The 25560-nt window shown below is 36.9% G+C and overlaps 1 protein-coding gene across 1 annotated transcript in view; it reads left to right on the forward strand.

Moving 5' to 3' along the window:
- EPRS1 (glutamyl-prolyl-tRNA synthetase 1) overlaps positions 1-25560 on the forward strand; it is a 65621-nt gene that overhangs the window by 9947 nt on the left and 30114 nt on the right. Inside the window, exons 5-17 of the mRNA XM_045809629.2 lie at positions 419-558; positions 1871-1965; positions 6107-6233; positions 6942-7134; positions 8601-8772; positions 10718-10951; positions 12195-12279; positions 12662-12721; positions 18492-18602; positions 20792-20928; positions 21750-21957; positions 22508-22620; positions 23566-23683. Of these exons, the coding sequence (XP_045665585.2) occupies positions 419-558; positions 1871-1965; positions 6107-6233; positions 6942-7134; positions 8601-8772; positions 10718-10951; positions 12195-12279; positions 12662-12721; positions 18492-18602; positions 20792-20928; positions 21750-21957; positions 22508-22620; positions 23566-23683 (1793 nt within the window). The remainder of the gene's footprint in view (positions 1-418; positions 559-1870; positions 1966-6106; positions 6234-6941; positions 7135-8600; positions 8773-10717; positions 10952-12194; positions 12280-12661; positions 12722-18491; positions 18603-20791; positions 20929-21749; positions 21958-22507; positions 22621-23565; positions 23684-25560) is intronic.

Genomic DNA, 25560 nt, shown 5'->3' on the forward strand with positions numbered 1-25560 from the left:
AGAGAGAGCACAAGCAGGGGTGGGACATAGGGAGAGGGAGAAGCAGACTCCTCAGTGAGCAGGGAGCCGGACGTTGGCTCGATCCCAGGACCCCGGGATCACGACCCCAGCTGAAGGCATACGCTCAACCAACTGAGTCACTCATGCACCCTTAGAAAACATTTCAACGTATACCTAGATTGTAAATTTTTCATTATAGAAGTGCATTTTTTTTTTAAAGTAGGCTCCACTCCCAACGTGGGGCTTGAACTCAAGACCCTGGTATTAAGAGTCACGTGCTCTGTGGACTGAGCCAGCCAGGCGCCCCTGTAGTAGCACAACTTTAAGCCATCTCATTTACTTAAATTAACCACGACTAGAACTTTGCTTTTAAAGTTGTGGATCTATTGAATGGTTTTAAAATTATTTTTGCTAATAGGCAATGCTGCATGGCAGGAACAGTTGAAACAGAACAAAGCTCCAGTGCATGTAAAACGCTGGTTTGGCTTTCTCGAAGCCCAGCAGGCCTTCCAGTCTGTAGGTACCAAGTGGAATGTTTCAGCGAGCAAAGCTAAAGCGGTAAGCTTTTTTTAATGCTGATATCTTATTCTGTTTGCGACTGTAGATCTGAAAAGAAAATGATTCCTACCTGTAGTTTATTTTTCTTTTCATATGTGAAAAAGGATCTTCTCGGAAAAAATCTGTGGCGTCGATTAAGTCTTGGCTTGCCTTTAACTGTATAACTCCGTAAAGCCTTAATCTTTGTAATTGTATGTCTAAAATATTATGATCATCCAGTGTATGTCCCTTAGGAAATCCAAAATCCAAGTAACTAAAATCTCATTATTTCTAGCTAAACGATTTTTTTCTTCCTCCCAACTCTCCTGTTTGTTCATTTTTAACCATTGAGTCCTGGGCTTCTGCAGAGCCTTTTTGTTGATTGTTTAGGAGGATGTGTTGTAGAGCCCAGTAGAAAAGATTCTCTTCCCCACCCAGAGTCTCTCTACTTTGATCTGTTGTACTTACTAGGTGTGTGTACTGAAGTTTCAACTTAAAGGTTTTCCATTGCAGTAAAATTTGAAAACTACTGCTGCTTCGATAAAGATACCACAGTCCACTCAGTTGTTCTGGCTAAAAATTGTCACCATCCTTCACCATTTTTCCCATGTAATCAGTCACCAAGTTCTGTTCTTCTCATATCTATTGATATGTTTTCTGTCTCCACTATTACTGATTTTTGTTGAAGCCTCATTACCCCTTGGTTGATTTAATACCATAGTTTCATCCAAGGTCTCTTCTAGTTCAGCCTCTGCATTGTCCCGGGTATCATTTTAGAAAATACAAATAAATGGTCCCATTGCCCCTGGGATTTCCTCATGGCCTAAAACCTAAAAGCACGTGTATGAGGGGCTTCATATTTTGGATCTCGTTGACAATTTCAGCTTCCTTGCCCACCCACCCCACATGCATTTCTAACTTTTCATGGACATTGCACTGTCTTTGTGTGTTACCTGTGCTCTTGTTCCTTTTCTTAGAATGAAGGCCCTTATACATTGTGCATTTGATATATTTCCACTTACTTTTTAATTTAAGGTCCAGCTTGGTTCTTATTTCCTTTTAAGCTTTTCCTGATGATCCTAGAGGCTGTTGGTTAACTTCAAGTGACTGCTCTAACAGCACTCTATAAATGTATAGGTATATTTCTGTTACCAGTAGTTGGTTTTATTTACATCCTTCACAAGGTTTTGGGTCCTCAAGTGCAAGGACAACGTTCTAGTCCTCATTTGTCCCGTAACCATGCCTGGTACGTAGTGGATACTGAGTAAGTATTTGCTGAACAACTGTATTCTTAAACATTTAATGATCTAACTGTATTTGTTCTGCTTTACAGATACCTGAGAAAAAACAAGATGTTGGGAAATTTGTTGAGCTTCCAGGTGCTGAGATGGGAAAGGTTACTGTCAGATTTCCTCCAGAGGCTAGTGGGTAAGAAAATGTAACTTGTAATTACAATGGAGTATATTTAGTGGAAAAGCTTAAAGATAGTTAAGTACTTATAATAGTACTAGGTTACTAATAGTGAAGAAAATAAGATTTTAATTGTGGGAATCAAAATTCTAAACATCTTATTAGTCTATTTATTATTGACAACTAATGTTAATGTATTAAATTTGTAGTTTTAGCTTACTAATCAGACATTATTATTTTAATCCAGACAGAATTTTAATTATAAATAGAAAAATATCCATAAATAGAAAGCCTTAAATTTTATTTACATTTTGAGATTTTTCAGCTCTCATTTAATAAGGATTTGTATTTGTACCCTGAGCAGTCCTTTCAGTTAGCAGAAGTTATGGAAGAATTATTTTTAAGTTACTTTTTTTCTGAAATAAAAGGGCATCCTGAAAAGCCTCTTCCTTTTCAGTTCTTTCTATTGTTAGCAGGCTTCCCAATCCCTTTCACTTTGGCACCAACAGAAAATAACATTTGAATAGCTCTTTGGAGAAAAAGCCTTGTTCTGGCTGGCAGCCACCAGCCTGGGGCTGCCCCAGGCCTTGCCCAGCATTGCTCCGGGTTGAGGGCAATCTGCCTTGCGCATGCGTCAGCCTCTTTGAGCTGGACAAGGTTTGTAATAGCGGCCTTCCAGGGAGAGTAATACAATAAAATGCATCTTATTAAAGCAGTTAGCCTCAGGAACTCAGCCATTAGGAAAGAATTGTGCCATATTTGGTAAATGAGATGATTACTTTTTCCCAAATTTTGTTTAATTTCAGATTTTGTATTCTGTAGCTAAATTCTTACCCATTTGTGATAAGTAGAATGTGTAGACAATAGAAAGTAGCAGATAAGAAAAAACCATTTTATTTTAGCTGTTCTTTTTTTTTTTTTTTAAAGATTTTATTTATTTATTGGACAGAGATAGAGACAGCCAGCGAGAGAGAGGCAACACAAGCAGGGGGAGTGGGAGAGGAAGAAGCAGGCTCATAGCGGAGGAGCCTGATGTGGGGCTCGATCCCATAACGCCGGGATCACGCCCTGAGCCGAAGGCAGACGCTTAACCGCTGTGCCACCCAGGCGCCCCTATTTTAGCTGTTCTTAATAGTTCTCCACAAACTTTTCATAAGCATCACTGACAGGAAAATCTGTTGTAGAATTCCACATTTTCTCTCTGCTTTTCTAAGTTTTCTGATGAAGGGGGTGAAATAAAGGATAGCTAGAAGGAGATGAAAGAGAAATAATGAATTTGGAAAATTCACAGACTCAGTTATTAAGTGCTTGATTGGTAGTTGGACTGGGTGGAATCTCATAAGACTTACCATCTGTGCTTTACTTCCCACAGACATCCCGGGTCCTTGTGGCCCAGTATTCTGTCCTGTGTACTCAGTGTGTGAGGTCGTGGTTTCCCATTGGTAGTGACTTCAGTGGTTTGCTAAAGCCACTTTCTTAGCAGTGGCTGTTTTATAGCTCTGGCATTTGGACATTAGTCCTCGTAGAATCTTTTTATATTTTCTGTCGCTGTCATTTCTTAGAATAGTGAGTGCCTCATGTTTATGATTTGTGAAGTACATTTGTCTGCCGTAAATTACATCAATTTCAAAGGCCATGCTCCTGGCCAAATACAGTTTTGGGATTTGGAATATAAATCAGTTTTCAGGTGTTTTTGTCTTTTGTTTGTTTTTTATTTTACTATTCATAATTCTATCATATTCCTTTATACTGCTAAAGAATTCTTTGGTTTTTCTTTTTTCTTTTTCTTTTTTTTTAAAGATTTTAGTTTTAAGTAATCTCTACGTAGACCCATCAGGGGGCTTTAAAGTACAACCTTGAGATCAAGAGTTATATGCTCTACCAACTGAGCTAGCCAGCCTCCCCCTGTAATTTTTCTTTTTAGTAATTTTATTTTTCTTTGTCTTTCATCAAAGGCCAGAATGCTTGACTTTGTCTGTTTAAGATTTTATTTATTTGACAGAAAGCACAAAAGCAGGGGGAGTGGCAGGCAGAGGAAGTGGGGAGAAGCAGACTCCCCACTGAGTCGGGAGCCACGTGGGCCTCAGTCCCAAGACTCTGGGATCATGACCTGGGCTGAAGGCAGATACTTAACTGACTGAGCCACCCCGGTGCCCCGAAGGCTTGCCTTTTGCACTTTTTCTTATTCTTAGCTAACATATATAGAACCTATTATGAGCAGGTACTACCAAGTGTTGTGTTTAATTCTAATAGCAGTGTGAGGAAGGCACTTTAATGGCTACATTTTACAAATGGTTTCAGAAACTGATTCCTACAGCATTTTGGTAGTTTGCCAGACTTGTGCTGTCTGGCTCTAGAGTCCATTTGACTTAAAATTCTGCAGCCTATGTCTGTTACATGTGGCAGAACCCCAATTTGGCATTAGTACTAACTGACGCAGCATGACTTTTACTTTCTTAAGCTAGCTAGTTGTCTCTTGAGCTGATTATTTTAGTTACCTTGTGAACATTTTATAGTCCTTTTAGCTTTCTCGAAATTTAGGATTGTTAGAACCACATTATTTCAGATTCAGAAACAATATCTTTAAGATAATGGTTTGATTTCCTCACCTCTCTGAAATTAAATCCTTTATGTAAAGCCTAGTACATTAACTGTCATATAGTATGGGTACTCAGTGATTATTAGTTTGTTGTGTTTTTTCTTCCCAATGATGGGTATAGCGTGATACAGGTAGAACACTTTCAACAAAGACTATAGGTAGTGTTTCTGTTTCTTTTCTTGGAACTCACAGTCCTTTGTTTTATTTTTGGTATACCTTTTGTTTTAGAGTAGTTTTAGTTTACAGAAACGTAGCAGAGATAGTACAAAATGTTCCCGCATACACTGCACCCAGTTATCTGTAATGTTACCATTACTCTGGTACCTTTGTCACAACTGGTGAACCAATATCAATATATTGCTATTATTATCACTGAAACGCCATACCTTTTTTGGATTTTATTAGTTTTTCCCTAATGTCCTTTTTCTGTTTTAGAATCTCATCTGGGATACCAGTGACAGCCTTTTATGTTATGCAGAAAGTTTTGAATAACCCTAAATACATTGCTTTGTACTTGTCTGCGTTAACCTGTGCATATAAATTCTTCTTAACGTTGAATCATCAATCTAGGATGCTGCGTGAATTTCTGAAACATGGATTGATTTAAAAACTGATGTGAAGACTTGCAAGGACTTGTATTTTCCCCTCCCCTGTTGATACCAGCTGAGATCAGGTTGGCGTGAAACTAGGAAACTAGGGCATGGGACCATGGCTACCATTGGTGGAATCTAGTAAAAATTCACGAGAGCTGATTAAACTTCCTTGCTTCATGCTGTATTTGCTGCCCAGGAAAGGGTATTTTTAGCAGTAGTATAGGAGACTGCTTTTTACCCACTTCGCTGATCGAAGAGAATGTTGATAGAGAATATTATCAACAGTGCTTGTAACATATTTTATTCCTTATAATTGCCAACTGCGCATAGGAACAGAATAGTGTTTCCATGGGTTGTGATTCATGGAGCGTTGGTACTGGAAGGTCCCTTAGTGAAAATCCTTTTATTTTGGCTTCTGAGAAAACTGACGCCTTGAGAAAGTGGCTCTTCCGCAGCCTCCTGATCCCCATGTGCCCTTCATGGAGTCCTCACACGGCAGTGGTGACCTCAGAGGTGCCTCTCGCTGGTGTACATGAGGTGGGTGCTCGGTTCTCGCAGCATCAGGTCTTAGTGAAGAAGATACATTGTCGGGTAGCACCAGAAGCCATTTTGGAAGTTGTCCTCTAAATGACCATTCGTTTCCTCTGTAAGAAAAAAAGAAGATTTTCTTTAAGGTCGTTTTTTTTGTTTTTTTCTCCTTAAGGTTGTAATGTTAACAAATAACTTGTCCCTTTGTGAGATTTTACATATGAAATTGTTTCTTGTGATTATTTTATAAATGTTGTAGTCTTTTTCTTCCTGTGCGGTCAGATTTTGTATCACAGTACTTTTTTGTTAGAAAATAAAATATGACTGGAGTACCAGCTAGAAGGATTTTTGTTTAGTTCTCATCTCCTCAAAAAGGTTAAGTTTAAGTATTTAGTTAAAACATGTTAATGAGTTTCTTTGTGAAATGTTTTTGTTTTAGTTACTTACACATTGGGCATGCAAAAGCTGCTCTTCTGAACCAGCACTACCAGGTTAACTTTAAAGGGAAACTGATCATGAGATTTGATGACACAAATCCTGAAAAAGAAAAGGAAGATTTTGAGAAGGTAATTAAAGGTGTAGTGATGACCCTTTGTCAGAAAAGTTAATGAAAATTAGAGGGTGACCTGATACCTTCATGGTAGGAAAATTAAGTTTGTTCTCATAGCTGCTTTTTTCCCTCATCTGTATATTCCGTGTCTAAGACCTAAGCCAAGCAGTATTGAGCTCCCAGACCAAAAAACTTGAATTTAATTTTTTCTTCCTCAGTTGTACAATTTACCAAAGTGTGCTATATTTTCCTCTAAGTACCAATTTCTTAAATGAATTGGTCACTAGAGGCAGGTTTCCTTTTTGTCATTTAATTGTAAGTGTATGAATGAAACAAACACTTAAGTAGGTATTGGAAAATTGGGAAGGTTTGCTAGCCTCTTTTATCTTCTTTATTCAGAAGCACTGCAATATATTCAAAGAGAGGGCAAACAATTGTCAGTATGACCAATAATAACCAGTTTTCCAGAGTAAATGGAAAGCTCCATCATGAGATCAGCTTTCTCAGCTGAAAATTTGGAGACTAGCATAATGAATATTTTGGTTTTTTTCCTTTTCTGATCTAATATACAACTTGCACAACCATTTTCAGGCTTTTTTTTTTTTTTTTTTTTTTTTTGACTGATGGTGTATAATTACATTTGCCCAAATGCAGTATCAAGGATTGAAAATACACAAGAAAATGCAAAAGATAAATTGATGGTTATTTTGGATTCTTTTTGCAGGTTATTTTGGAAGATGTTGCAATGTTGCATATCAAACCAGATCAATTTACTTACACTTCGGATCATTTTGAAACTATAATGAAATATGCAGAGAAGCTAATTCAGGAAGGGAAGGCTTATGTGGATGATACTCCCGCTGAGCAGATGAAAGCAGAACGTGAGCAGAGGATAGAATCCGAGCATAGGAAAAACTGTAAGGCACATTTAGTGTTTGTGTTTTAATTGATGGTCTTCTGTTCTACTTCTTCAGTAGAACAAGATTTCGATGAAAGATACTGATTTGAGACACATTTGGGAATATGATTCATACATTAATTCATCACAGAATTCTTTTTCTTTATCATCTTCACATTTTTTTTTACTTTGTTGGCATTACAACTGCATGCAAAGTGTGTGTGCCCTTAGTGTCGCACTTACTAAGTGCCGTCTTTTGCATTGTATTCATTCCGTTTGAATGGTTATTTCTGCAACTTTTTGTAGTTCTCCCAATTTAAATACTTAGCCTTTCTATAAAATGTTTGATGATTGTGTTATTAGGACCCAAATCTTCTTAGCATGTGGGTAAATGTGACTATAATATTGAATATAATATTTAAGCTTAGTATTACTTTATATCTCAGAAATACCACTTAATGAAAGAGCATATCTTTCTTACTAACTGCTTGTCGCCTGAACTACTGAATAGGGCTATTTTCATTCCGTAGTTACGTTGCCATAATTTCGTAATACTGTATTTAAATCTTGGGAACTGTATAGTAAATTCAGATTGTTACAGAAGTCTCTCTTTTTTGTCTCTCTCTTTTTTAAGTTCCCCTCATTTTCAAAGATAGTTAACAACTGTACTTTGAGACCTCACTTAATTTTTTGAGGGCAGGTAAAACATGTCCATTATCTTCAGGAGCTTCCACAGAGAAGCATTGTATAATAGTTCTTTCTTACTTACATGGGGCAGGTTTTCAATATTCTCACATAAATAGAACCATAGCCACTTGGGACATAGAATTCTTTTTTCTGGGATTAAACTTGTGTCATTGTTTTCTGTGATCTCTCATATTTTTCAATCCAAGAGTCTCCTGCTTTCCACAAGCCCTCCTGACTGGCAGGGCTTTCAGGGAGCCCACGGGCTCAGGCTCGCAGCCCGAGCCATGTTCTTTACCTGGGCATGGGCTGTAGCACTGATGCCTGTGGGCCCTGGTCTATGCCCTGGACCGATTTGGTCCATCCCCTGAGCATGAGGTGGCAAAGGGACACAATGCTTCTCCTTCAATGCAGTGTTAAATTTGAGGGGTCAGGGGCTGGCCAGTTGTGCTATGATGGGAAAATGGGAAATGCAGGATGAGAAAAACCTTCAGGCCTCTTTCTCTCTTACCTTTAATCAGTACTATATCAGTGTAATATATTGACTTCTTTGAAAAATATGTTTGTAGAGTATATTTTGTAAGTGTTCTGTGAGACTTCTTCATAAAAAAATGATGCATTTACCCCTCCCTCATACCAGATACTAGAACTATTGTAGTACTCTTAATCTAGTGGAGCGTGCTTACAATATGCAACTAAAATATGAAAATTTGTATCAAATTATGGGACTACTTAAATAATTTGAATTCAACTAGATTAGTAATACATTAGCTAAACTGTAATGTAATTATCGTTTTATAGCTATTGAGAAGAATCTGCAAATGTGGGAAGAAATGAAACAAGGGAGCCAGTTTGGTCAGTCCTGTTGTCTGAGAGCAAAAATTGACATGAGTAGTAACAATGGATGTATGAGAGACCCAACGCTTTATCGCTGTAAAATTCAGCCACATCCAAGAACTGGAAATAAATACAAGTGAGTGTATCTCTTTCATTATGCTTGGTGGCCTACTTTGATTTTGCTTTGATGATGTCTGTAAATACAGAGTAGATGCAGAATGATCAAGAGACTTGGGTCTTTGTTCACCCACAGGTTAGTAACTGCTATTGGTAAAGCGTGTAACCTAATCTTGGGGTGTTTACTCACCTATTGATTAAGGTTATGCTAGGTTATTTTTTTTTTTTTTTAAAGATTTTGTTTATTTATTTGACAGAGATAGAGACAGCCAGCGAGAGAGGGAACACAGCAGGGGGAGTGGGGGAGGAAGAAGCAGGCTCATAGCTGAGGAGCCTGATGTGGGGCTCGATCCCATAACGCCGGGATCATGCCCTGAGCCGAAGGCAGACGCTTAACCGCTGTGCCACCCAGACGCCCCTATGCTGGGTTATTTCTAAGGTCATTTCCATCTCTAAAAGTTCTTCACTCTGCCTATAGTTGCTTTTTTGGTATTGATTAGGTTTATTGTGGTGTGTATCTTTAGATGAAGATACTTCTGTTCCTCTTATAAACTTGGATTCTGCTGGGCATAAATTGATTCACGAAAGTGATAGAACTGAAAATTTACAGAAACGTGAACAATGTAAAAGTATCATGTGTCTTTTTTCTAGTTTTGATTCGTTTTCTATGTGGGTTTTCAGTTAACGATTTTTTTCTTTAAATGGGTTCCCCTCCTCTATTAATTTACCTTTATAAAGTAATTGTATTTTTTTTTTTACTTTGAAGAAGCCTACTACATGTAAGTACTCATTCAACACTTCTGAAGAGATTAGTGAATGTAAATGCTAACCTGTTAGCTAATGTAACTTTCTTTAAATGTGTGGGTGTAGATGTGTGTGTCCATATGTGTTATACATGTGGTTACAGGTATCTACATAAGTCTCTTATTTTTAACAGGGTACTTTCTTATTTTATTAAGCAGATACTTTGAATACATTTGCAGAAGTGAGTTTGTATTTACATTTTCAGTATCAAATAGTTGCCAAGAATAATGCAGTAGCATTTTAATGAAGTATCCTAAAAATTAGAGGCATAATGCAATATTATATTTGTTAAAATTCAAATTAAAATTGTGCATTGTGTACATTATTTTAATCAGAAATTGTTTTTAAGATTTCATCTTAAATGGAATTTTAATTAACCGTCTTCTCGTCAGAGAAGGAAATGCTTTGTTCTTAAATTCATTTAGTTACAGGAGATTTAAGCTTAGGTATTTACTCAAGTATGGGATTAAGATATTGAAAAGCTAAAAATTCCCTTGAATTTTTATGTACAGTTGACCCTTGAGGAATGCAGGGAATTAGGGCGCCAACACCCTGTGCATCAAAAATCTGTATATAACTTGTGATTCCCCCAGAACTTAGCTACTGGTAGCCTCCTGTTGACCAGAAGGCTACTGATAACATAAAGTCATTTAACACATATTTTGTATGTTATATGTATTATATATTGTACTCTTAAAATAAGCCAGAGAAAATAAAATGTTATTAAGAAAGTCATAAAAATATATTTGTAGTGCTGTACTGTATTTATAAAAATGCGTGTATAAGTGGACCCATGCAGTTCTAATTTGTGTTGTTCAAGGGTCAGCTGTATTTTGCTTTTTACTTTTCTACCATGCTCTACATTGGCAGTTACAGAAGTATGATTATAGAATTTGCTATTTCAATACCCAGTTGTCTGTTAAATTGCCAATTTGCTTTTTTGTTTAAATATTGAGTGGGTTAACTAATTTATTCTCAAAGACTGAAGATATTTTGATATACTTCGAATATAATAGGTTATAAAACCTGTTGATTTTTAAGATATTCCTAACTTGTAAGGAATTATATTTCAAATTGCTGTTGCTTCTTATAATGCATAATCTAAGATGGAAAGGGTAAAAGCTTCATTTTGCTTTTCAATATATTCCCTTTTTTTCCAGTGTTTATCCGACATATGATTTTGCCTGCCCCATAGTTGACAGTATTGAAGGCGTTACACACGCCCTGAGAACAACAGAATACCATGACAGAGATGAACAGTTTTATTGGATTATTGAAGCCTTAGGCATAAGAAAACCATGTATTTGGGAATATAGCCGACTAAATCTCAACAACACAGTGCTCTCCAAAAGAAAACTCACATGGTTTGTCAACGAAGGATTGGTAGATGGATGGTATGTTTACTGTGACCTAGAATTGAGAGGAAGTAGTAAGAACATGGTCTATCAGTGGTTGTAAAACTGTTTTCAGGGGTGGGGTGGGGGTATGAATGGGAAGAGTTTGAATGGGTGGGCCTCTAGGGTTTCTGGTCCTTACCTTTATTTCATCCAGCGCATCAAGTCCCCCTACCGCTCTCTAAGGCTACAAACATGGAGTGCCCATTTGGACCCTGGTGCATGGGAATGCAAAACACACAAGGGCACATTCTCTGCAGATCTTAGCGTTTTGTAGAAAAGTAGTTGTGACTCTGGTTCTTTGTATATCTGGTTACCATTCTCCACACTCAGCTGAGGCTCTGAGGCTTTTCTTTTTAGCTGGGTCCCAGGAAGGCCAAAAAATGCCTTGAGTTAAGGTGAAGACATAGATGGTCTCTGCCTTGGTGGTGAGGACCCGCTTTGTGGAGCTGTTGGTTGCCAGAGGACTAGGCATCCAGGAAAAGTTTGCAAATCTCTCTAGTATATTAATAACCTATACAGGATTTCTGCGAGAAAGTGGAATATAAAAATTAAAGTCATCTTGTAGCCATATATCTGTGTAAATGAAACCTGTTCAGATGAGTTACCAGGATGCTAAGTCTAAGAATTTTTTTTATCTGAATTAACAAGAACGTATTTACTAGTTTCTGTTAGCATCGCGTAATACTGACATGTTAAGTATATTTTGAAAACTATATATTTTATACTGGTTTATTGTAGAGCTGAATTTTATAAAAGGCAAGTTTATCTTGGGCTCCAGGCAAAGGTTTTTATTGCAAACTTACTGAAGTTTGTATAACCCAAAGGGCTTCGTAAAGTATATTCATACATGGATGACATGATACCATCTCTTATCTGATTCTCATGGTTGTATGTAGAATAGGGACCTTGAATATTTGTTAAATAAAAAGCAAATAAGAATGTTTTAATGCATGGCTTTTCCATATTTGAAGACGTCACGTCTGTGTCTTTTTTGAAATGTACTTTTACTATTTCTACTAGTGCATTTATTTTACCAGGCAGTGTTTGACTAGTAGGTAGTTTTCCTCTTCCATGAATGTGGGCTCACTGGTATTATGATCTACCCAATTATTATATGAACAACTCAGTCCAAATATTTTACAAGCTGACTATAATTTATTATTCATTAGGTACTTTGTACTGCTTGTGTTTGTACTTTAAAAAGATCTCATTGGTACTTACCAATTTCCCTGTTTCCCAGGGATGACCCAAGGTTTCCTACGGTTCGCGGTGTGCTCAGGAGGGGGATGACCGTTGAAGGGCTGAAACAGTTTATTGCTGCTCAGGTAACCTACACTTTGTTGAGTTTTCAAGTGTCTTATTAATATCCCTTTAGTCGCTGTTATTTCTGTTCATTCTAGTCCTTGTTCCTTATAATGCAAGGATAGAATTTTTTTTTTTCTAAGGAGCATGTTTATAATAGTGGAAAATTGAAAATGTCTTACTCTTGTAAGCTGAAGTGGGACAAAGGCAGCCTGTGGTATTTTTATATAGTGAAATACATGGCTCTTGACTGTGGCTGTTCAGAGTAACCAAAGTAGTTTGTGCATACTGGGTTTTATATTCCAGTGGACGTAAACGTGCAGGTATTTATTGGGTTTATTTTTCTCTAACATGCTTAGCTTAAATACGCTAATGAATACTTTTTGCCTCTATTGATTTTTCTAGGGCTCTTCACGTTCAATTGTGAACATGGAATGGGACAAAATTTGGGCATTTAATAAAAAGGTACACATTTTGACTCTTGGTCCTTCTTTCTTGTGCCTAACTCCTGAATAATACAATATGTGTAGAATTCACTAGTGTGTTCATTGTAGAGAAAATTTTGTGAAAAACATTAACATTTTGCAGACCTTCAGGAAAATGGAATGTTTTCCTTTTTTAAACTTATAAAGAGCATTAAGCCTGTTAGGTATACCAAACAAGTCACAATGATTAAAACTAACTTGGAGTTAATGGGGAGCGGTAACAGTTTTTTCCTTAAATCTTTTATGAACACTGCATTTCATTTTTCTGCTTTCAAGCTGCGAGCTCTCTGTAAGAAGGTATTACTTAACGCTTTTATTTGCCTTACTTAGCACATAGCTTTTAGCATATTACATGTTATAACCTGAGATGTTATACAGCTTTGAAGCACAATCACATTTATATAAAAGACTTGCTTATACAAATCAACTGAAAATGCATTATTCCTAGTTTTAAAAAACATGTCCTCTAGTTTTCTTAGTGGCAAAGGGAAGATTTGGCTAACTTCATTCCACTGTTCCCTTGTGTGCTGAGAGGACAGAGTTTTAAAGTTGTATGTTTCACTGAATTGTATTGAAGGTTCACTAATTATAATTCCTGTGTCTTATTGAATCTAGCTTTTTTTTTTAAACTGTTCCTTAAAGTCAAATAAGGAATACTGCATATCGACATTGTTAATTACCAATTGGAAGCGGATGCTTAGACACTATAATAAGGCAAATCATTAAAATGCCATGTTTTAAACTATAGTTTCTGTGATTGTGTTCTGTACTTCTTTTTTCTTATTGCTGCTTGATTGTGCTGATGCCTTGCTTCAAGAAATACTTGCTTGTCTCGCATGTGTCTTGAATTTGTTTTATTTAGTCTTGTGTGTTTTTGATACATAAAGGAATTAATTGGTTCTTTCTGTTGCTGCAGTTACTAATAATAAATACAAGTAGAATTTACAGGCAAAGTTAATTTGGTGTACTTTTCATTAATAACCCAGATTTTAAAGGTTTCAAGTTTTAAAGTTATACATGTGTACTTAGTTCAAATACATGAACTATATTTCACCATGGTCAGAGAGGTCTGTAGGGTCTGTTAAGGTGAGCAGCATATTTGCCTTTTTTCTTTCCTTCCATTTTCTCCCTCTAGAGAGAGCACTTTCAGCTCTTTTAGATCATTCTTTTGGTATTTTTATTGCTTGTGTCTCTAAATAAGATGTGTGTTGCTACTTTTTGATTTTTTTTTTTTTTTTTTTTTTTTACATTTCAAGCATCCTCACTTGACTCCCACAACAGAAAGAGGGGACATGGGTCTCTTACTTTTTCTCAGACCCTGTTGGTTTTCTTGTAGTTGATTGTTGTTTTCCCCCATTTGTTTAGTTTTCTAATTCCATCTTCGCTCTCCAGGAGTTGTCTGAATTTCCTACCGAGATGTTCTTGTGCCTCGGTATTCTTTCAGTTTTATCATGTTGACAGCTCTGCCTGAGCCTTCTGCGCTGCCCTGTGCTGATCTGGATTAGGGGCCCATTAGCTTCTGAAGCTCAGCAGTTTCCTGAGGTCAGCCATCATCGTCCTGGGATCCCCTTTGCTTTTGTTCTGTGATGGGTCACAGATGGGTCACACAATGGTTCTTGGATTTCTCTTCTTTTTTTATGTTTCTCTTGCTTTGCTGTGCTCTGTCCTTTGGTAGCTCCCTGAGACGGGGGCAAGGGGTGAAGATTGTTGAGACCTTGTGTATGACCTTTGTCACTCTGAAATTTCGTGATGATGTGCTGTAGTGGGGGCTCTGTTTTCATCCTTATCCATCGGAAGAACATGTGGCTTCCAGTCTGGAAACTTATTCCTTCAGTTCTGGGAGATTTTCTTGAATCCATTCTTTGTTTTTTCTCTACTTTGTTTTCTTCTCCCTGGAACTTTTCCTGAGCAGATGTTGGGCCTCCTGGACGGTCCTCTAATTTTATTTTCTCTCTTATTTTCCACCTCATCTTTTGGCTTTGCTTTGTACTGGATTGACTCAACTTTATCTTCCTACCCTCCTGTTGAGTTTTTCATTTATGTATCATTTCCAAGATTTCTTTTCAGTCCTCTGAATTTTAAAAAAACTTCTTGGGGCGCCGAGGTGTCGCAGTCATTAAGCATCTGCCTTTGGCTCAGGGTGTGATCCCGGCGTTCTGGGATCGAGCCCCACATCAGGCTTCTCCACTGGAAGCCTGCTTCTTCCTCTCCCACTCCCCCTGCTTGTGTTCCCTCTCTTGCTGGCTCTCTCTGTCAAATAAATAAATAAAATCTAAAAATAAAATAAAAAATAAAAAAACTTCTTGTTCTGTTTCATGCTTAGAATACTAGCATCAGTAGGAATTTTTTTCTTGTATCTCTTTCTTGCAGATTATTTTGGCTTTTTGTTTCATATTATAGACATATTAAAGACATCTCAGGGGTCTGGATAGTCTTGATTATCTGCTCATGTTTAACATGGAGAACTAAAGGAGCAGTTAGAAGCCCAGAAAGAGTTGGGCTTGTCAGCTGAACCTCGATGTAGGATGACCTGGCTGAGTCAGTTGGAGAACCTCGATGTCAGTAACTATATCTCTTATCTCTTGGATTAGGCAGTTTTTCCAGAGGAGTTTCTTTTAATTACCTGCCTGAAGTGTGAAGGCTTGGCTGCCAGACCGTTGGAGCTGAACAGAGGAAGACTGAGGGCTTTTCTGTCTAGTATCATACATTCACTTAATCTGCTGGTCTCTGTGCAGTACCCTCACCTTCAGCTCCCCCTGGTATCTGCCAGGATCTAAGCACCCTCCTTGCAGAGTAAACTTCCCTTCTGTAGTGGGGATGGGGGAGGGGCAGTTGCCTTGTTTATGGAGCAGAGAGGGGATGTTTCCATACAGTTTTCAGATTCCATAGTTTGTTGTTATTATCTCCTCTTTGATCACACTGATTTTTTGGGTTTGTGCCTTTAAACAACAACAAAAAAATCCTTTATGTCTTTTTAGTGGGGAGGTGGGAAGGAGTGAAAGTAGATGAGTATTCTTCAGCTGCTTTGTTTATCTGTACATCTGTGGGACCTCTAATCATTAAGCACCATGTTAAAAACAGCAGTTAAAACATTGTGATTGATAGTAAAGATGAAGTTATTCTGATGATGTACCTTTTCGTTTCTATTGCTGACTTTCCTCACCTCTTCCTATCCTTCCTTCATGTTGCCAGTCTTTCTGCCCCTTGAGGTACAGATCTCTTATTTAGGGTTCATGTCCCATTCAGTCTGATTACTGCTTTGTTATTTTATAGCTTGCTCTTTCTTTCCAAGCTCTGCAAATAAAATATAAGTGAAGCATCACTGAACTAAATTTAACACCGTGGCACTCTGAAGCAGTCATTAAGGGCAGAGATAAAATGTCATTCTTTGGACACTATCCCACTCTTAGAAACCCAGCATTTTTGTTAAAGCATCTTCTGCTAAAGGACAACAGGGTTAACTCTGGATTAGCTGGAACTCTTTAAGTACATGCTCCTTTGGAGAAACAGCTTTATTTAGAGTATAGCATATATGGCAAAGAAAAGGGGAGAAATGGATGAAGGGGACAGTGAGATGTGGGGTGGGTAATAATCTCAATATCCCTCTGAAAATACTGTAATCCATGCTTTCTTAGCCTGACTTCTCATGTTGGTAGGAAACTAATACATCATTTTTCTGAATCATAACTAAATAGAAGCTGTCTAGTTCCCATTAAATAATATACCTTGATACTGATAGGGGACATTTCACTAGCTTACTCTGTATTAACCTAATTTTCTTCTTGGTTTTATGTAACTGCTAAATGTGAACTCTTCAGTCAAGTCATAGTTCTAAGGTGTTCATTTCAGAGTAATGCTTGCTTACATCAACCTTCCTTTACTGCTTTAATTTTAAAATCTGTGTTAGTATTTTAGTGGTATGATAATATAATAGTTTTCCCCCAAATCTCATCCCAACCATCTTGCTTCTGCTCCTACCTAGTAAATTAAAGTATGTAGAAACTTCTCTCTTTGACCCCAAATAAGGAAAATCTTCCTTCAAATGAAAATTCTTCAAGTAAACCCCAGTAAATAAAAGGGTAGTTCTTCTGGTGGAAGTGTGTTAAGGGTTCTGGAGTCTTCTCCTTAGTCCCAGTCTTGTCCTTCCCCCACTGGGTAGTTTCTGCCAGGACAACTTCCTTGAAATCTCTGGGACCCTTCAGAGTAATTTGATCCAGAAATTTTTAGAACTGTATAATTTTAGAGCTGAAAAAGTCTTAAATCTTTTAATCCAGAATTTCCCAGATTTGACTGTTCCTGACTGTCCTGTGGAATGCTTGTTAAAAATAGATTTCTAGACCTTACTTCAGACTATTACATTCATTTTCCTGTAGGGTTAAGCGGCCTGAGAATCTGTGCTAGCCACTGTCTAAGTGATTATCAGTAGTCGGGTGTAAGAAGCCACCTTCTTCCCTTGTCAGTTGAGGAAACTGAGGTGCAGTGAACTGGAGGAAGTTTCTCAGGCTGGCTTGTCTAGTTTCAGCTTCTTTAAAAAAAGTGTATCTTCCCGGATTAAAAACTGAGGAGTCACAGATTAAAAGTCTTTGATCATTTTAGCCCAGTTGAAGCTGAAAGGAGGAATCTTTAACTTGTAAGAATGACCTTTAAGCTAACTCAAGGAAGGAAAGAATGGAATAATAATAGAGAGAGGCTTGTCCTGATTTACTACCAACATGAACTATAAGCCATGAGGAGTAGCAGACACGGGAAAGCTAAAATTCTGAGTGACTCATTCTCAGACTCATTCTTTTCAGAAGCTGAAAAATACTCTCAAAGCAAACAAACAAAAAACAACCAAACAACCAAACAGTGATAACAACAACAATATAATACAAAACAAACATAGCCAAGTTTAATTAGCCATACCACTATTTCCTACATCCTCCATAGCTGTTTGTACATACGCCTCTATCTACATTTTTCTTCCATATGCTTTATTTAGTGTCTAAACACTGCTGTTGTGTGTGGTCATCATGGATAATTTTAAATTGAACAGTGAAGTGAGGAAAATACATCCGATCGAGAGGGCATGTCACTGCTGTTTTGGAGGTGGCGTTAGGTTAGAGCATAGCGAGTAGGACCATTCATTCAGTGAATCCGCACCTGTTTGTTGATTACCTGTGTGTGCCAGGCCCTTGCCAAGTACTGGGAACACAGTGGTCCCTGTATATGTAGCTTGCAGACCAGTAGAAATGTCTTGTTTATACTGAGTTTGTAGAATTGCCTTATTATAGTGACCTAATGCTGTTTTGCTTTGATGGTGATATGTTGTCTAACACTGATTAAAAATGATACTGAAAAATACATTATCTATATTCTTTGAAAATGGACTTCTCCAACAATACAAAATGACATATCACACTTACCCATAGGATTGCTATATAACCCCACAGGATGATTTTTCCTCACCTGATAACGGAGTTAAAAGTTATTTTCAAAAGTAATATTTTGCTCTAACTAATTGGTTTCTTTTCACCTGTCAGTAGTTATTCTTGGGAAGGAACTCTAAATTTCATGTAGTTTTCGATTATGATTGTTTTCTTTTTTTCTGCTGGACAGTTAAATATTAGAGGAGACTTAGCAGATAAACCAAAATATTAGTAAATGCAGTAACAAAGAAAGCCAGTTAGTGATCCTGTGCTAGTCTTTATTTTATTTATGAAGTTTTAAAAGTATCTGAACGTTTTAACACGAGGATGCATTTGTTGTAGGTTATTGACCCGGTGGCCCCACGATATGTTGCTTTACTGAAGAAAGAAGTGATTCCAGTGAATATCCCTGAGGCTCAGGAGGAGATGAAAGAAGTAGCCAAACACCCAAAGGTCACCCTAACCTTCACCAATGTTACTCTCAGAAGGAGCAGGATAGTAAAAGGGAAAATGTGGTTTGGTGGCAATAGCATGGTTTTGAGATCATTTTCTATTCAACATTATTAGTAAGGATTTGATAACTAATTGATGTTTCTTTGGGTTTCTTGCTGAAGAAACTTATTCTAGTAACAATTCACAACACATCTCAGGACTTTTACACTCTGTGCCTATTTTTCTTAGTCTGTAGAGATAGCATGTAAGTAATGTTTATCTTTTCTGGAGTCATTTTGAAAGATGATTCATGCTCTTATTTTTTTTTTTTTTAAAGATTTTATTTATTTATTTGACAGAGACAGAGAGGGAATACAAGCAAGGGGAGTGTGAGAGGGAGAAGCAGACTTCCCGCCAAGCAGGGAGCCCGATGTGGGGCTCGATCCCAGGACTCTGGGATCGTGACCTGAGCTGAAAGCAGACGCTCAACAGCTGAGCCACCCAGGCGCCCCCATGCTCTTATTTTTATAGAGAAACTGAGGTGCATTCTGTTAACTAGGTTATTCGTTGTTACCTTTGTCTTTAAGCCAAAACATCAGACCTGGTAATATTGAATCACAATTTTTTTTTTTTTAAAGTAGGCTCCATGCCGAATGTGGGGCTTGAACTCATGACCTTGAGATCAAGAGTCACATGCTCTACCTATTGAGCCAGCCAGGCCCCTTTGAATCACAGTTTTCATCCAGAATCTATCACACTGCCATTTAGTCTGTTTTAGAGAATATCAGTGAAGTGAGGATGAAATCTGTCCGTCTAAATTCAGAATATAAATCTTAGATACAGATAGTAGGGAATTCCTCTTAATTAAACCATGGTTGGTGTCTTAATTATGACTGCTTGGTTGACAACCTTGAAGCAGAAATAGATCCTTTTATTCCAGCTTTGTGGGTTGTCTATAAATACCTTCATTGTATAATGGAGATTCATAGATTAACTCACTCATACAATAGCCTAATATACTCATAACTGTGTTATGTTCATGGACTAATTCACATATAAAATAATATGCATCTAAGTTATAGTCTTATATGATTGCCTTTCTATATGACATTGGCTATTTTTAACTTTAAAGATTTGAGTTATTTTAAGGGGACTCCTAATAAGATTTGGAAAGAGTATGTGTCTGTGATTGATTTGGCTTTGCCTTTATCTTGCATCTGATTGGTTCAGCCAGGTGATGGTGCTGTCTGTGTATCACATCACCCACTACAGTTAGCTTAATTGTGAAGCATACTGAATGCTTTGAAATTTGGATGATGAGATAAAATGTTCTAAGGCACGTATTTGTTAAAATGATAGTTGTGTTCAGATAGCTTAGTTAGTAGTTACACAAGTAATAAAAATAATTAGTAGTTAAGGACTAATTGATTTGGAGACACTCTTTAAATGATGACTGGATTGCTCAGTGCAATCTGTGGAATCTTTGTTATTTTCCTCACAAAGTGTTGTAGATTTAGCCTGTTACCATTCTTCTCTGAGCCCAGCAGAATGTAAGTCGATACAGCGTACTAATTTTTCTCAGATGCATTAGTACATTCATGAACAATTACTAAACACATGCTGTGTGTAACACTTATTTCAAAAAATTTTAGTTTTCTTCTTTTGAAGTCTGTCAAGCAAAAACTGAAAGTTAACACACCATTCTTTTTAGTCTCCAGATCTTTTTTCTTCTTTATATAATACATACTGAAAAGACAGAAAACTTATCAATCTATACAAATATGATACTCTTTAATTTGTCTTCTAAAACATGAAAGGTACACAGTTTCCTGCTGTGGTGACATCTGTTGTTCTGAAATGTTCTACAGCCACTCATCAGGAGTGACTTCATTTTCTCCTTTGCTTCAAAAGCATTAGTGACATTCTGAGGATAGCAAAGCAGATTCTGGTTGGAGGAACACCGAGGACAAATAATACCATTTTAGCTCTGAAAACAAAGAATATTAGTCTGGAAGTAAGTTTAGGGACAGGTCACTTCATCGGACACCCATTAGCATTACTGGTCAGGTGGCTGACCAGCTGTCACAGAGCTGGGATTCAATATGTATATTGGTTTAAGAATAGAATGAATATATAAATTTGCATGCTGGGTTTAATAAGTTGTTTCAATCAACGCTCTCCTTTTTTTTTTTTTTTTTTTTTTAAATCAGAATCCCGATGTTGGCTTGAAGCCGGTATGGTACAGTCCTAAAGTTTTCATTGAAGGTGCTGATGCAGAGACATTGTCGGAGGGGGAGATGGTTACTTTTATAAATTGGGGCAACATCAGTATTACTAAAATAAACAAGTAAGAACTTTTCGTCTGTTTTTAAATAAATATGGAAGGGATTTCTTATGTTTATTCACTTATGAAAAATTACCAGTTTTAGACTCATTCATTTTCCTGACTGATAAATCTGCTTCGGCATAGAAACTGCCAGTTCTGGACACACAGCAAATTTCTTTTCCATATGTGTTCCAGTTTATTAATCGGGTGTCAGGATATGTTTTGCTTGTGATGTTGAAAATTACTGTGTCTAGATGTAATAAATGCTTATGGGTCCCTTTTTGTCATCTAATTCTCATTTTACAGTTGCCTGGGGAAGGGATCCTTTGAACAGAATTTGTATATATAACATTCTTTATCCTAAAATCTGCTTTAAAATTAATTGTTTTGTGATGACTATGAACTTGCTAGTTATTATAGTGTGCTACACTTGTTAGTTTGTTCTTAAGATTACATAAATGGAGCATAGTATGCTAATAAAATTAATTTATATAAACTCTGAAATCTGAATTGTCCAGTCATTACATATGATTTCAAGTAATTGTTAAGTGTTTGAAAATGTAGTACTTTACATTTTTTAATGTTTAATGCAGATGACTTTAAAATTTGTAAATATGTTCATGTTCTTCATCAGATGTGTGTGCATCTCTTCTCCAGTGGATTATATTTTATTCATCTCTTAACCTGTATATGTCTGGAACATTAGAAGTTCAAATAAATGTTTGCTCTGACATTTTTCCAAAGAAAATTCCTAGCCATTTGTTACAAATACAGGACAAAATAATGGATTTATGATAATTATGGTTTTCTTTTCTTTAAACACCTTTTGATCTTATATTTAGAAATGCAGATGGAAAAATTGTATCTCTTGACGCGAAATTGAATTTGGAGAACAAAGACTACAAGAAAACTACGAAGATCACGTGGCTTGCAGAGACGGCACATGCTCTTCCTGTTCCCGCAATCTGTGTCACCTACGAGCACTTGATCACAAAGCCAGTGCTGGGCAAAGATGAGGACTTTAAGCAGTATGTCAACAAGAACAGCAAGGTAGCCTTCTAAAAGAAACCATATTTCTTTTTTCCTTGTTACATAAGCTGTTTTTTAGAATTTTTAAAATTACTTCTAAGTATTTGGTTTTCAAGTAAAATGGAAAAGATCTGTAAAATTTTGTATGAAAAGATGTAAAAGAGTGATGTTTCCATTTTACTGAAGATTGGAGCTGAAGCACAATGATGTTAAGGAACTTGCTTATGCTTAAGTGCTGTGCTGCTGTGCTTTTCAGCTGGGTCTCCATGTGTTTTTCGTACCGCAGCTCATATTTATGGTGGGAAACTTACATGTGCAGGGATACTAATCAAGTTGGTTAAAAGGTTTCCTGAAGTTCATCAGTTCATCAATTTTAACTTTTAATAATACAATGTATGTAATTGTTTACATCTTTACTGTTTCCCTGCATCTGCGTAAGTAGTAAAGTTTTTAACATACTTGTTTAAATTAAGAATATTTCACCTTCTGGAAAGACAACTTATATTTTAGAGTTGTTTTCAGTGCTGTGATTTCTAAGAAGGTGTATTTTGGTCTTCTGTCATCTTTACAGCATGAAGAACTAATGCTGGGAGATCCCTGCCTTAAGGATTTGAAAAAAGGAGACATTATACAACTCCAGAGAAGAGGATTCTTCATATGTGATCAGCCATATGAACCTGTTAGGTAAGTAAATGTCATTGAGCATTTAAATGAAAAATGTTTAACATTCTTACAGTAAATAAGATTTTAAAATCACATTTCTACTGAAATACCATACCTGATAATTCTGTATTCAGTTTGATATTTGCCTTTTATGTTTAATATTTCGGACTCTATAGTAACAAGCAGTAACTTTGAAACAATATAGTAACAGCAAATTATTCATTTCTAAAATTAAACCGTCTTATAATTCATCTTCATGTAGTCCAAGTATAAAGAAAATAATTTCAGTATATCTGTGGGTGAAAATTATTACTATTACCTTCTTCTTTATAGTGCATTTTCATTAGATGTATTTGTAGAATATAAATAATGCAGCCAGGTACATTTAGAGGAAAGTTGTAAATTGTGTCTCAGTAAAGCTATTATTCAAAAATATTAAAGAAATACACTGAATTTTTCTTTTTATTTTCACTTAAGCTTTTACTACAAAATTTGAAGAAATCGTTTGCTTACGAATAGTCTCGGGGGCAGTGGATTTTGCTAATTACTTTTTAGAATTGAGAAATTCTTACAAGTGTTTTACAAAAATTCTTCTGTTTGCAAGTAGATTAGGTGTGGTATGGAGATATGTTTGCTTTCAATCAAGAATGAGACTGTTAGCGTCCTCTAGTGCCATTTCTGGTGGCAGACAGAGTAGCTGTGCTTTTGTTCTGGAGTTAGTGTGTTTATAGCTATAAAAGTTCTTAAACTGGAAGGTTATAATTAGCACTCTGAATTTTTATTTATGTATTCATTCTTTTTAAACTACTCTGAAGAGCTTCTGATTTGAATAATAGGAGAATGGACTGTTTATACTTTGAGAAGCATTAACGTGGTACCATTGAATTAATGTAGGAATTCAGTTTTAATTACTGTCACGTAATTTTGTTCGAGTAAACTTTTTTTGGCCCTACATTTTCTCTTTAGCCCATATAGCTGCAAAGAAGCCCCATGCGTTTTGATATACATTCCTGATGGACATACAAAGGAAATGCCAACATCTGGGTCAAGAGAAAAGACCAAGGTAGAGACAACAAAAAATGAGGTAAACATTGACTTTTATGGATGTGTCTCTAATCAGCCATCTTTTTACCAGGATTTGGAATCATTCTTTACAAGTGGTTATCTGTCTTACTATTGATGTTGAAGAAGACAGTGTCTCTTAGTTTCGGGGGTTTTATTGGAGTCTTGTCCTTTCCTATAAGTTTTCAGAACATCTTGCAGAACAAGATTTTTTAGATTTAATTTTATTACATGAAAAAGTGAGAAAGAGTACATTAAAAGAATGTTTGTAGAACGATTCCCCACCACCACCAGTACTGCTGCAGTAGATCCTTTTCTTTTTACATACTTTTTTTGTTTTTAAAGTAATCTCTACACCCAAGGTCAGGCTCGAACTCACAACCCTAAAATCACACACTCCAATGACTGAGCCAGCCAGGCGCCCCAGATCCTTTTCTTTTTAATATTGTATCTGCTTCAGTCAGGAGCATCGTGTAGAGCTGAAGAGTACATTGAACACCACCTGTTCTTAGCTACTTACTTTACACATGGAGAGAACAGGAAAAATCCCTTGCCCAAGATAACAAAAATTTTATTGACGAGTCGGGACAGTGACCAGGCTTTCTGGTTCCCTTTCTGTAACTTTCCTGTCAAACTCCAGTGCCTCTGAGAGAGGAGGTTCAGAAAGGAGAGCATGGATAGGAACTGCTAGGAGGAGGGTGAGGGGAAACCATCACTTCCTGCCTTTCTCTATTTCTTCTTCATCTTGGGGGTAATGCTTAATCTCTATGCTTAAGAATGAGTGCAGAATCTGCCGGGCAGTCAGGTTGGGAGGGACATTCCGGATGGAGACTCAGCTTCCCTAGCAGACAGGATGTGGATTGGAGAGCTGGTGACACATTTAGAGAATGAGGGGCTTTATTGTGTAGGCGAAGGTCCTCAAACTTCCTCAGTTCACACAGTACCCTTGGTTCCTTGCCAATTTCTTCATGGCACCCATGGGCTGTGAAATTCCTAACAGTTCTCTTTGTTAAGTAGTTAAGTTCAGACAGATAAATGTTCATATGCCAGTAGTCCTTGGAAGACATAATATACATAAGTTGAAAGAAAAAAATTTTATTCTTAAAAGATTGTGTTCTTAAATTTAAATATTTTAAGTTTTATTTCATTCTTAAAGTGATATACTAATTAAAAGAAAAATAATACTAGGGGCACCTGGGTGGCTCAGTTGGTTAAGCATCTGCCTCCGGCTCAGGTCTTGGACCCCTGGTCATGGTCCTCCTGGGATTGAGTTGGGTACCCTGCTCAGCGGGAGGGAGCCTGCTTCTCCCCCTCCCTCTGCCTGCCACTCCCCTTGCTTATGCTGTTTCTCTCTGTCAAATTAATAAAATCTTAATAATAATAATAATAATAATAATAATACTTTATTTCTTTCTTGAATCTTGGACTCAGATTGGATACTACCGTGCTAATTTCCTGTTCCATAGTGATTTTCCTGTGGTATTTGATTTTAACACAGCAGCTGTGGAAATTTTAGTTTTGCAAAAATAGGACATCATTGAAAGGAATGTGACATACTCTAATGTTAAAATTGAACCATCTTGAGCTTGTAGTACATGCAGTGTTTGACAGATGTTGGATATATTTCTCTGTTTACCTCAACTATTTAAAATACTTTGTGGCAACACCATGAATTTCCTGTGGCCCCCTGGAGCACGTTGATGCATAGTTTGGGATCCGTAGATTTCAGATTGGCATTGATAATTTGGCAGCAGTGTAGAAAATACTTGGGCAGGTTGATTAGAAATAGGATTAGAAGATGTTCTAAGTGGTCAGGAAGCCAGAGGATGTGAGAGCAGGGAAGATATACAGTAGGACATGAATTCAGGAAGTAGAATCGGTAAGACAGTAAGTCCTAAT

This window comes from Ursus americanus, chromosome 2 (assembly GCF_024610735.1).
Source record: "Ursus americanus isolate L20-20 chromosome 2, mUrsAme1.1.p, whole genome shotgun sequence".
NCBI classification, from domain to species: domain Eukaryota; kingdom Metazoa; phylum Chordata; class Mammalia; order Carnivora; family Ursidae; genus Ursus; species Ursus americanus.